General features: G+C 53.4%; 1 protein-coding gene and 1 non-coding gene across 2 annotated transcripts; one reads left to right on the top strand and one right to left on the bottom strand.

Annotated features, from left to right (window-relative positions):
* Positions 1-25: 25 nt before the first annotated feature.
* TRNAR-CCG lies at positions 26-98 on the bottom strand. Its single transcript has one exon. It is a non-coding gene; the product is annotated as a tRNA-Arg (tRNA).
* A 2,490-nt stretch (positions 99-2,588) lies between these two features.
* Positions 2,589-9,520, top strand: KPNA2 (karyopherin subunit alpha 2). The gene is made up of 11 exons (XM_040437418.1): positions 2,589-2,613; positions 3,614-3,714; positions 3,788-3,928; positions 6,626-6,714; positions 7,167-7,435; positions 7,567-7,661; positions 7,767-8,030; positions 8,116-8,349; positions 8,592-8,774; positions 8,848-8,997; positions 9,076-9,520. The coding sequence occupies exons 2-11, from the start codon at positions 3,652-3,654 to the stop codon at positions 9,166-9,168; spliced, it is 1,581 nt and encodes a 526-aa protein (XP_040293352.1). The 5' UTR covers positions 2,589-2,613; positions 3,614-3,651; the 3' UTR covers positions 9,169-9,520.
* The last annotated feature ends 3,188 nt before the right edge of the window (positions 9,521-12,708 follow it).

The raw sequence follows: 12,708 nt of genomic DNA, 5'->3' as shown, positions 1-12,708 counted from the left end.
CGTGATTCAAAACGTGTCTCGGGTACGACCCAGATGGGACTCGAACCCACAATCCCCAGCTCCGGAGGCTGATGCCTTATCCATTAGGCCACTGGGTCACCACACGCCTGCCAGCCGCACATACTTTCCTTACGTCTGACGACAGCGGCTGCAGATGGAAGCCCCGCCTTTATTTCTGTTCCAGCCAATCATAAACGAGAATCTCCAAGCTGAGGAAGCAGATGACCGGGCGCCATCTTGTTTTTCAGTCTGGTCCTCTGCGACCTATAGGTCAAAGTGTGGTGTATCGCGATATAATACAGACCCCGGGCCTTACGTGTATATCGCCATATAATACAGACCCAGTGCCTCATGTGTGATGTCACGATATAATACAGACCCAGCACCTCACGTCTGATATATCTGATATAATACAGAGCCAGCGTCTCATGTGTGATATATCGCATTAAAATATAGATAAATGTGTCTGTAAGAAGCTGACAATCTGATTGTATGATAGATCTCTACACAGGAGCTGACAATCTGATTGTATGATAGATCTCTACACAGGAGCTGACAATCTGATTGTATGATAGATCTCTACACAGGAGCTGACAATCTGATTGTATGATAGATCTCTGACAATCTGATTGTATGATAGATCTCTACACAGGAGCTGACAATCTGATTGTATGATAGATCTCTACACAGGAGCTGACAATCTGATTGTATGATAGATCTCTACACAGGAGCTGACAATCTGATTGTATGATAGATCTCTGACAATCTGATTGTATGATAGATCTCTACACAGGAGCTGACAATCTGATTGTATGATAGGTCTCTGACAATCTGATTGTATGATAGATCTCTACACAGGAGCTGACAATCTGATTGTATGATAGGTCTCTACACAGGAGATAACAATCTGATTGTATGATAGGTCTCTATACAGGAGCTGACAATCTGATTGTATGATAGGTCTCTATACAGGAGCTGACAATCTGATTGTATGATAGGTCTCTATACAGGAGATAACAATCTGATTGTATGATAGGTCTCTATACAGGAGCTGACAATCTGATTGTATGATCGGTCTCTACACAGGAGCTGACAATCTGATTGTATGATAGGTCTCTATACAGGAGATGACAATCTGATTGTATGAGAGGACTCTATACAGGAGCTGACAATCTGATTGTATGATAGGTCTCTACACAGGAGCTGACAATCTGATTGTATGATAGGTCTCTACACAGGAGCTGACAATCTGATTGTATGATAGGTCTCTATACAGGAGCTGACAATCTGATTGTATGATAGGACTCTACACAGGAGCTGACAATCTGATTGTATGATAGGTCTCTATACAGGAGCTGACAATCTGATTGTATGATAGGACTCTACACAGGAGCTGACAATCTGATTGTATGATAGGTCTCTATACAGGAGCTGACAATCTGATTGTATGATAGGTCTCTATACAGGAGATAACAATCTGATTGTATGATAGGACTCCTTACAGGAGCTGACAATCTGATTGTATCATAGGTCTCTGACAATCTGATTGTATGATAGGTCTCTATACAGAAGCTGACAATCTGATTGTATCATAGGTCTCTGACAATCTGATTGTATGATAGGTCTCTATACAGGAGCTGACAATCTGATTGTATCATAGGTCTCTGACAATCTGATTGTATGATAGGTCTCTCTACACAGGAGCTGACAATCTGATTGTATCATAGGTCTCTACAAAGGAGCTGACAATCTGATTGTATGATAGGTCTCCTTACAGGAGCTGACAATCTGATTGTATAATAGGTCTCTGACAATCTGATTGTATGATAGGTCTCTATACAGGAGATAACAATCTGATTGTATGATCGGTCTCTACACAGGAGCTGACAATCTGATTGTATGATAGGTCTCTATACAGGAGCTGACAATCTGATTGTATGATAGGTCTCTACACAGGAGCTGACAATCTGATTGTATGATAGGTCTCTGACAATCTGATTGTATGATAGATCTCTACACAGGAGCTGACAATCTGATTTTATGATAGGTCTCTGACAATCTGATTGTATGATAGATCTCTACACAGGAGCTGACAATCTGATTGTATGATAGGTCTCTATACAGGAGCTGACAATCTGATTGTATGATAGGTCTCTATACAGGAGCTGACAATCTGATTGTATGATAGGTCTCTACACAGGAGCTGACAATCTGATTGTATGATAGGTCTCTACAAAGGAGCTGACAATCTGATTGTATGATCGGTCTCTATACAGGAGCTGACAATCTGATTGTATGATAGGTCTCTGACAATCTGATTGTATGATAGGACTCTACACAGGAGCTGACAATCTACTCCCCCTTCCTATAGATTCTATACGTCCCTCGCCGGATTGGGGGGGGGGCTGTCACTCGCTTCATCGGTTGGAGGGTCGTGAACAGCAGTTCTAGTCGGGGCACACGGGGTTAATCTCGCGGGACTGCACCCGGCTTCTTTCGAACAGACCAATGAGCGGCGTGCTGTTCCACGAACTGACCAATCAGCGCTCGGCTCCGCCAGACATTTAAACAGCGGCTGCCGGCACCACGTTACATTCCGCACTGGAAGGAGAGGTGAGTGCACGTGGCGGGCGGAGAGCAGGGCCCCTGAGCTGTCAGCGGGGCCCCCGGCCGGCGTCTTCTGTGCTGCTTGTAGTTCATTCATGTTCAGTGAGTGTATGATGGGGGTAGTTCCATCAGTGTGGGGGGGTGTCCAGTATTGGGATGGGGGTAGTTCCATCTGGGTCGGTGGGAGGGGGGGATGTTCAGTGTATGATGGGGGTAGTTGTATCTGTGTTGGTGTGTTCAGTGTATAATGGGCTAGTTGTGGGTCGTAGTTCTCCAGCTCTGATGCTGGGGGTTGTAGTTCCTTAACGGTAAACGGATTTCTGCTCCTGATGTTAACCCTTTAGGCCCTGACCTGTAACTGCCGGGTGCAGTTAGAGGGGCTCTGAAGATTGCTGCCCCCACGGGACTGTCTGGGGGGTTGTTGAAAGTTTTGTCTGGGGGGGGGGGGGGGGGGCTGATCTGATCCCCCCCCCCCCCCCCCTCCCCTCCTCCTGTGCAGTTCTGTGTCCTGTTATCTTCTGGGGGGGCTGTTCTGCCTTATGTCAGTGTCTTGGGCAGTCATAGCCCCCCCCTTGGGGTACTGTGGGGTCTCCAGCCAGTGTTCTGTAGGTCGGGGCCCTTCCCCTTTGTGTTACTAGTAAGGGAGGGGTCTTCTGCTATCTCCTCCCCGGCAGCAGGATAGGGGGGACGCTGCAGACTTGTATGGGAGCACTGGGTTGTGTGTCTCCTCCCTATCACTGCTTGTTGTCAGTGCATGGAACTGAAGCTGTGTCCTGCTCCACAGCTGAGGGTTTGTTGCATCTGGCAGTCCCTGCAGGGAGTGATTGGTGTGTACACTGTTCTTGTTCTTTCAGATATGCTTGTTGTCAGTGAATAAAGTAACATCTGCAGGTAGAAAACCTGCACAGGGTCCGTTAGTCCTGTTAGCTGGCTGTACCAGGATGCCTCTGTTCTCTGACAGCAAGCAGATATTGGGCCATGACGTGCTGACGGGTTGTCTCTCCAGACAGGTGCACTGCTTTCCGCTAATCTCATACTGTGAAGATGTCTAACAATGAGAATGCCGCCCGCCTCAACCGCTTCAAGAACAAGGGCAAGGACTCCATGGTAAGTGTGGCCGGCCCGGCTGGGGGTAGTAGTCCTCGGAGGAGCAGCGGCCTGACCCTTTTTCCCTCTCCAGGAGATGAGGCGGCGGCGGGTGGAAGTGAACGTGGAGCTCCGCAAGGCCAAGAAGGACGACCAGCTGCTGAAGAGGAGGAACGTCGGCTCCTTCCCCGACGAGCCCTTGTCCCCACTGCAGGAGAAGAACCAGAACGGGCAGGTAAGATGGGGCAACGGGCTGCTAGGTGCTTGCTGTCAGTGAATGGCTTGTTTACCTGCCCTTCTGTACACCACTGAGGGTTTTTCATGGTCTCTGTGCAGGAATCCAGGGCCCCTGGATCAGTTCTCAGAGGTTTGTCTGCACTGACACACTGTAACAAAATGTCTGAGAACAGATCAAATGTGACGTATGGTGGGGTTGGCGTGCCGTCAGCAAGGGCAGAAGTTTCTTGTCCTATGGCAGCTAGTTGTCAAGTAAACATCTCAATTCACTGACTGCAAGCAGTGGCCTTAAAGAGGACCTTTCACCGATTATTACACTGTGAACTAACTATACAGACATGGAGAGCGGCGCCCGGGGATCTCACTGCACTTACTATTATCCCCGGGCGCCGCTCCGTTCTCCCGCTATGCCCTCCGGTATCTCCCCTCACTAAGTTATGGTAGGCGGAGTCTGCCCTTGTTCTGCTCTAGCGCTGGCCAATCGCATTGCAGAGCTCACAGCCTGGGAGAAAATAACCTCCCAGGCTGTGAGCTCTGCGCTGCGATTGGCCAGCGCTAGAGTAGAACAAGGGCAGACTCCGCCTACCATAACTTAGTGACTGGAATCTCCGCCTACTATAACTTAGTGACTGGAATCTCCGCCTACTATAACTTAGTGACTGGAATCTCCGCCTACTATAACTTAGTGACTGGAATCTCCGCCTACTATAACTTAGTGACTGGAATCTCCGCCTACTATAACTTAGTGACTGGAATCTCCGCCTACTATAACTTAGTGACTGGAATCTCCGCCTACCATAACTTAGTGACTGGAATCTCCGCCTACCATAACTTAGTGACTGGAATCTCCGCCTACTATAACTTGGTGAGCGGAGATACCGGAGAACGGAGCGGCGCCCGGGGATAATAGTGAGTGCAGGGAGATCCCCGGGCGCCGCTCTACATGTCTGTATAGTTACCGTAGTTCAGTGTCATAATAGGTGAAAGGTCCTCTTTAAATTGACTATTGCAGGTATTTGCATCCTTCAGCACTGCAGCTGCTGTGAAACCACAAGTCCCAGCATGCCCTGTTCAAACTCCTATGGAAACGCCAGGGGCATCCCATAGCTGGGGGGGGGGGGGGGGGGCTGGCACTGGGCAGGGGGTGGACCCATAGGTGTGGGGGGGGGGGGGGGGGGGGGCTGGCACTGGGCAGGGGGTGGACCCATAGGTGTGGGGGGGGGGGGGCTGGCACTGGGCAGGGGGTGGACCCATAGGTGGGGGGGCGGGGGGGGGGCTGGCACTGGGCAGGGGGTGGACCCATAGGTGGGGGGGGGGGGGGCTGGCACTGGGCAGGGGGTGGACCCATAGGTGGGGGGGGGGGGGGCTGGCACTGGGCAGGGGGTGGACCCATAGGTGGGGGGGGGGGGGCTGGCACTGGGCAGGGGGTGGACCCATAGGTGTGGGGGGGGGGGGCTGGCACTGGGCAGGGGGTGGACCCATAGGGGGGGGGGGGGGGGGGGGGCTGGCACTGGGCAGGGGGGTGGACCCATAGGTGTGGGGGGGGGGGGGCTGGCACTGGGCAGGGGTGGACCCATAGGTGTGGGGGGGGGGGGGGCTGGCACTGGGCAGGGGGTGGACCCATAGGTGTGGGGGGGGGGGGGCTGGCACTGGGCAGGGGGTGGACCCATAGGTGTGGGGGGGGGGGGGGCTGGCACTGGGCAGGGGGTGGACCCATAGGTGGGGGGGGGGGCTGGCACTGGGCAGGGGGTGGACCCATAGGTGGGGGGGGGGGCTGGCAGGGGGCGGACCCATTTGGCACTGGGCAGGGGGCGGACCCGTGGGGGGGGGGGCGGGCACTGGGCAGGGGGCGGACCCGTGGGGGGGGGGGGGGCTGGCACTGGGCAGGGGGCGGACCCGTGGGGGGGGGGGGCTGGCACTGGGCAGGGGGCGGACCCATAGGTGGGGGGGGGGGGGGGCTGGCACTGGGCAGGGGGGCGGACCCGTGGGGGGGGGGGACTGGCACTGGGCAGGGGGCGGACCCGTGGGGGGGGGGGACTGGCACTGGGCAGGGGGCGGACCCATAGGTGGGGGGGGGGGCTGGCACTGGGCAGGGGGCGGACCCATAGGTGGGGGGGGGGCTGGCACTGGGCAGGGGGCGGACCCATAGGTGGGTGGGGGGCTGGCACTGGGCAGGGGGTGGACCCATAGGTGGGTGGGGGGGGGGCTGGCACTGGGCAGGGGGCGGACCCGTGGGGGGGGGGACTGGCACTGGGCAGGGGGCGGACCCATAGGTGGGTGGGGGGGGGGGCTGGCACTGGGCAGGGGGCGGACCCATAGGTGGGTGCGGGGGGGGGCTGGCACTGGGCAGGGGGCGGACCCATAGGTGGGTGCGGGGGGGGGGGCTGGCACTGGGCAGGGGGGGGACCCGTGGGGGGGGACTGGCACTGGGCAGGGGGCGGACCCATAGGTGGGGGGGGGGCTGGCACTGGGCAGGGGGCGGACCCATAGGTGGGTGCGGGGGGGGGGGCGGACCCATAGGTGGGTGCGAGGGGGGGGGGGGCTGGCACTGGGCAGGGGGCGGACCCATAGGTGGGTGCAGGGGGGGGGGGCTGGCACTGGGCAGGGGGCGGACCCATAGGGCTGTCACATGGTCGTCATGCTCGGTCCTTGCTGCAGAGGACCCTTTTGGCCTCACCTGGCTCTTCTCTTCCAGACCTCGTCTCAGTGGAGTGTGGAGGAGATTGTCCGTGGGGTGTCCAGCCCGAGCATAGAGCTCCAGCTGCAGGCCACACAAGCTGCAAGGTGAGTCTGGGACCCTATACCTGAAGCTGCCCTTTAACCCTTTCCCAGCCATGTGCTCCTTGGGATGGCTACATGCTGATTGCGGGAGGGGCCTCATTCCTGTCCCTGTACAGATTCCTCTGGTTTGGGCCGTGTGTAATGTGTGTCCCTACTCTGACACTGTCACGTTGCCCGTAGAGCTGCGGCTGGCTGCACCTGATCTGTAGCTGCAGGTTGAGGCCACAGTAGTGGTTACTGCTGAGCAGCCACACCAACTGTATCTTCCAGGAGGGTCAACGGGAACAGCACAAATTCTAAGGTGTAGAAACAGTAATGTCAGAAGATGAAGGGTTAATGCCAGTGAGTGGGGACAGTGCTGTGACCCCTTTATTTTCAGGGTTGAGGGGGAGCCTGGCCTCTGCATGCAGCTGGTCTATGTAAGATGGCCTCATCCGATCTCTTGCCATTTGCAGGAAGCTTCTGTCCAGGGAGCGGGAGCCCCCCATCGACCGCATCATCCAGGCCGGTCTCATCCCTAAGCTGGTGTCCTTCCTGAGCCACACCGACTGCAGCCCCATCCAGTTCGAGGCCTCCTGGGCTCTGACCAACATTGCGTCGGGTAATTCCGACCAGACCAAAGCTGTGGTGGATGGCGGGGCAGTGCCGGCCTTCATCTCCCTGCTGGCATCTCCTCATCCTCACATCAGCGAGCAGGCTGTGTGGGCCCTGGGAAACATTGCAGGTGAGGACTACCTTACCCTTCTTGACAGCACCTCTACAGGTGATGTGAAGTATTACACCACCACCCACTGAGTTCTATCAGCTTCTGGGTCCTCCAGCCTCTAACCCCTACTAACGCTGCTCCTCCTGCAGGTGACGGCTCTGCTTACAGAGACCTGGTGATTAAACATGGCGCCGTGGAGCCCCTGTTGGCACTGCTCGCCATCCCTGACCTCTCCGCTCTGCCGGTAAGTTTAGATCTCTGCCATATTGGGTCTCTACAGTGGATAATGGAGACCCCTCCGTGTGTAACCCCCCCCCCCCCCCCCCCCCCCCCACTCTCTCTCCTCTAGACTGGTTACCTGCGTAACCTCACCTGGACGTTGTCCAACCTGTGCCGCAACAAGAACCCCGCTCCTCCCTTGGATGCCGTGCGGCAGATCCTACCCACCCTGGTCCGGCTCCTCCACCATGATGACCGGGAGGTCCTCGCCGACACCTGCTGGGCCATCTCCTACCTGACGGATGGTGCCAATGACCGCATTGATGTGGTGGTACAGGTGGGGCTAGTCACCAGGGTGGTGCAACTGCTGGGATGCAAGGAGCTGACCATAGTGGTGAGTACTGCAGCATGAGCTGCAGGGCCATGCTGGGAGTTGTCTGTCACCGGGTGTGATTTTTGTGGCATCTTCTCTTCTGCAGACCCCTTGCCTTAGGACAGTGGGCAACATTGTGACAGGCACAGATGACCAGACTCAGGTGGTCCTAGAAGCCGGTGCCCTCGCTGTCTTTCCCGAGCTCCTCGTCCATCCTAAGAACAACATCCAGAAGGAAGCTGCCTGGACCTTGTCTAATGTGACAGCCGGACGCCAGGATCAGATCCAGGAAGTGGTCAACCATGGGCTCATTCCCTACCTCGTGGACATCCTCAGGAAGGTGGGTCAGTCACCAGGGTCTGCATTCATCCATCTCAATGCCTGTGCCCTGCCTGCATGCATGTAGCTGGGAATGTGTTGCTGCATTATCTGCTGCCACCACTAGGGGGTTCGGCACACCTATCGCAGCTCCAGGTCTGCATGCAGTGAGCTCCCCCTAGTGACGGCACTGAGAACCTCACTTAGTCCATTGCAGGGAAGCCCCATTGCACTAGTTTTCACACCTCGTCCCTTTGGCTACAGGGTGACTACAAGACTCAGAAGGAGGCGGTATGGGCGATCACTAACTACACCAGCGGTGGCACCATAGACCAGATCATCTGCCTGGTGCAATCCGGAGTGATCGAGCCTCTGTGTAACCTGCTCTCCACTAAGGACAGTAAGACGGTGCTGGTCATCCTGGACGCCTTCACCAACATCTTCTCTGTAAGTGCGTTACCTGTCTCTGCTGGTCACATGGTCTGCGGCGGATCCTCCTGACGCCCCCTTTATCCCGCAGGCGGCAGAGAAGCTGGGTGAGACGGAGAAGCTGTGCCTGATGGTGGAGGAGTGCGGCGGCCTGGACCGCATTGAGGCGCTGCAGTCACATGAGAATGAGCAGGTGTACAAGGCATCTGCTGCAATCATCGAGAAGTACTTTGCTGCAGAGGTAAGTGCCTCTTAAAGGGGAAGCGTCGCTGGGCCTGATCCAGGAGAGGGCACTCTTAACCCCTTTGTCTCCTTGCAGGAGGATGAAGAGGAGGCCCTGGCCCCTGAAGCCACAGCCGACGGCTACAACTTCCAGCTCCCCAGCGGCACGCACACCACCTTCGACTTCTGAGCACTTTGTCCTGTGACGCCTTCTGTACATACTGTGAACCTCTGTACATAGTTTTACTTCTCGTCTGTGCCCCTGGTGTCTGTCCTCTGCCGGTTCTACGGCAACTTCTCTTCTGTGAATTTATATGTTTTTGCCCCTCGCTCCGCTGTTATATTTGATTTAAATGAGTGGGTGAGGGGCAATTGGTTCCCATTACCCTTAAAGGTTCTCCCTTCAGGGGGAATTGGAGGTTAATGGGTGGTCCTACTGACAGGGACCCTGACCCCAGAGGCGGAGCTCTATGGGGTCACTAAACTTTACAATGTGACTTGTAATCTGCTATTAAACGTGAATAATAAAACTTTGTTAGAAATGGCGTCTGAGTCGTGCTGAATGGGGTAACCTCTGGATGTATACAGTAACACCAGCAGAATAGTGAGTGCAGCTCTGGAGTATAATACAGGATAAGTAATGTATGTACACAGTGACTGCACCAGCAGAATAGTGAGTGCAGCTCTGGAGTATAATACAGGATGTAACTCAGGATCAGTACAGGATAAGTAATGTATGTGCACAGTGACTGCACCAGCAGAATAGTGAGTGCAGCTCTGGAGTATAATACAGGATGTAACTCAGGATCAGTACAGGATAAGTAATGTATGTACACAGTGACTGCACCAGCAGAATAGTGAGTGCAGCTCTGGAGTATAATACAGGATGTAACTCAGGATCAGTACAGGATAAGTAATGTATGTACACAGTGACTGCACCAGCAGAATAGTGAGTGCAGCTCTGGAGTATAATACAGGATGTAATTCAGGATCAGTACAGGATAAGTAATATATGTGAATAGTGAGTGCAGCTCTGGAGGATAATAGACGGTAAGAAATGTACAGTCAGTAAACTTGATTGTAAGTGGCATATGAATGGATAGCCTTCTGAAATGACAGATTTAAAAAAAAATAATAATAATTTACCCTTTCGTCTCCAGCCCCATTTTTACCATAGATCCTGATCCCTCTGGTTTATCTTGTACATATGTTCCTGGTTCCAACCAATCCCCTAGACACTTTTATTCCCCCAACTTGAGCCCTGTTCTCAATACCCGCTATATTCTAGATGACTATGTAATAACGCCGCTCACTGCCCATGGACATGACGTCGCAGGCAACCAGCTACATACAGAACATAGAAGCAAAGAGGGTAAAAAAATTCCATTAAATCATAGGTTTAAGACCTGCCTGTAGTGTTGTGGGTTTTGTTTTCAGTGTACCCCATGAGATGACACTGATCTGTACCCTTCATTCTCCAGGTCAGTACAATTGGTGATACCACATCTATGGGGCTTTTTTGTGGGGTCTTCTGTACTTTTTACAGTTACCATTTTGTGGTGCATGGAGCTTAGCCTCACCCAGGCCATTGATACTAGTTGTGACGTCACTGGGCCTGTGGTAACAGCGAGAAGGCCGCTGCGCTACTGCTGCCTTCTCAAACAGCTGATCGGCGGAGGTCCCGGGTGTTGGATTCCCGCCGGTTAGATGCTGATCTATCCAGATGATCAGTTTAAAAAAAACTGCAGAACCCCCTTAAGGCTCCATTCACACGTCCGTGGTGTGTTGCGGATCCACAGCACACCCGCCTGGCACCCTTATAGAAATGCCTATTGTCCGCAAGAATAGGACATGCTCTATCTTTTTGCGGAGCTGCGGACCCAAAATCAGGGCCGCGCGCCGCAATTGCGGCTGCAGACAGCACACTGTGTGCTGTCCGCATCCATTCCGTCCCCATAGAAAATGAATGGGTCCACACTTGTTCTGCAAAATTGCGGACGTGAGAATGGAGCCTTAGTGTCTGATACTTCTATTGCTGTCCACTGGGTCGTATAGTTTTTGGATACGCAGTCCGGCTCTCCTTCACCCATCCGTCCATTTTCGGTGTACAGTCTCATTAGTATCGCTCTCTTCATTCTGGTACATTAAGACACCCCCCCCCCCCCCCCCCCCCTTTTCATAATACACACTACTCACAAGTTCGGGATATTTGGCTTTCGGGTGAAATTTATGAAAAGTTCCAGCTCCAGTGATGATGTATCATGAAAGTCAGGCATTTAAGTAGAAGCAGTAACTGTGATTTCCTCATCTCAGACAATTTATGGAAACAAAAGCCGACCCCAGTGCCGGGTATACCGCTACAAAAAGGTCATTGTCTCAATAACTTGTCGTGTGGCCTTGATCATAAATTCCAGCTTCACAACCACAAGTCAACTTATTGTCTGAGGCGTGGCATCCCACTCTTCTTGAAAGGTAGCCCTCATTTATTTTATGCAATTATATAGCTACTATATTCTGCAACGCTTTAGACATTATCATCCAACTGTCCCCAATGGGCTCACAATCGAAGGTCCATCAGTATGTCTTCAGAGTCTCATATCATTGAGGTTCTGAGGTACAGAGTTTTGTGTCTCTACACGGTGACTCGGCTGATCCTGTAGGTTTTCAATGGGATTCAGGTCACGCCATTTGAGGTCCCCCAGTCTCCAGCAGACGTTCCCTAATGATGAGACGTGGATGAGCTGGGGCATTGTCCTCCATGAAGATGACATTAGGCCTGTGTTGTTCCTGCAGAGGCTCAATGACTGGATTAATGAGGTTCTTCTAGTAGTTTGGGCTTGTGACTGGACCATTCGCACAGTGTAGGGCAGTTCTGTACTGACTAGACACCCCTGCCCACACTAACACCACCACCAAAGGCTCGTCTGGTGAATAGCACGCTTCTTGATGTCTCGGACATTGTTGGCGGCCATTATTTCTACCCAGCGTAAATCGCCTTTCATCAGTGAACAGCACTGGTCGCTCGTCCAGCGTAGATGCTCCCGGGCCCATACAAGACGATGACGCCTGTGCCTGGTGGTGCGGTCAGATACCTTGTAGGTCATCTAGCACACAGACCACGCTGATGTAAACGGTTTCAAATGGTCTGAAGTGACACTTGGGTGCCTCTCACCTCCCTTAAATGTGCCTGGAGTTGTGTGCCATTCATCATCCGGTTCTGCAAGGCATTGTTCACAATGAAGCGGTCATCAGTGTGGGATGTGGCCAAAGGACGTCCACTCCTCTGTCTTTCTGTGACTCTTCCAGTCTCTGATACAACCTGCTGATGACACTCTAAGCTCAGGGGCCACTTCTGTCTGAGAACATCCTGCTTGAAGACTCACAATGACACGGTACTGTTCATCAATTGTTAGGTGTCGTCTTGGTCTCATGATGTCAAAATGTGAGCAGCATGATGAGGAGGACTGTTTAATACCAATTCTAACTGAACTAGGAAATTTATCGGGCGATTCATGGATCGAAGACCTGTTGTGAATTTTGAAGTTAAAGAGGACCTTTCACTAGTTTAAAAACTAACTATATCAGTGGGCAGAGCGGCGCCCAGGGGTCCCCCTGCACTTACTAGTATGTCTGGGTGCCGCTCCGTTCCCCCGGTATAGGCTCCGGTGTCTGCAGCTCCCTCTGTTGTACTGGGCGGAGTTTTTGTATTAGGGTTGTCCCTTGCTGCAGC

Source organism: Bufo bufo, chromosome 6, assembly GCF_905171765.1.
Source record: "Bufo bufo chromosome 6, aBufBuf1.1, whole genome shotgun sequence".
NCBI classification, from domain to species: Eukaryota; Metazoa; Chordata; class Amphibia; order Anura; family Bufonidae; genus Bufo; species Bufo bufo.
The sequence above is the reverse complement of the archived record's forward strand: the minus strand, read 5'-3'. Positions and strand labels throughout refer to the sequence as shown.

Bases quoted from the DNA above. Each gene is read 5' to 3' on its own strand.
- KPNA2 (XM_040437418.1), top strand. From the start codon at position 3,652: ATGTCTAACAATGAGAATGCCGCCCGCCTCAACCGCTTCAAGAACAAG. The intron at 3,929-6,625 runs GTAAGATGGGGC...CTTCTCTTCCAG, and splicing joins AGAAGAACCAGAACGGGCAG to ACCTCGTCTCAGTGGAGTGT. The intron at 8,775-8,847 runs GTAAGTGCGTTA...TTTATCCCGCAG, and splicing joins CCTTCACCAACATCTTCTCT to GCGGCAGAGAAGCTGGGTGA.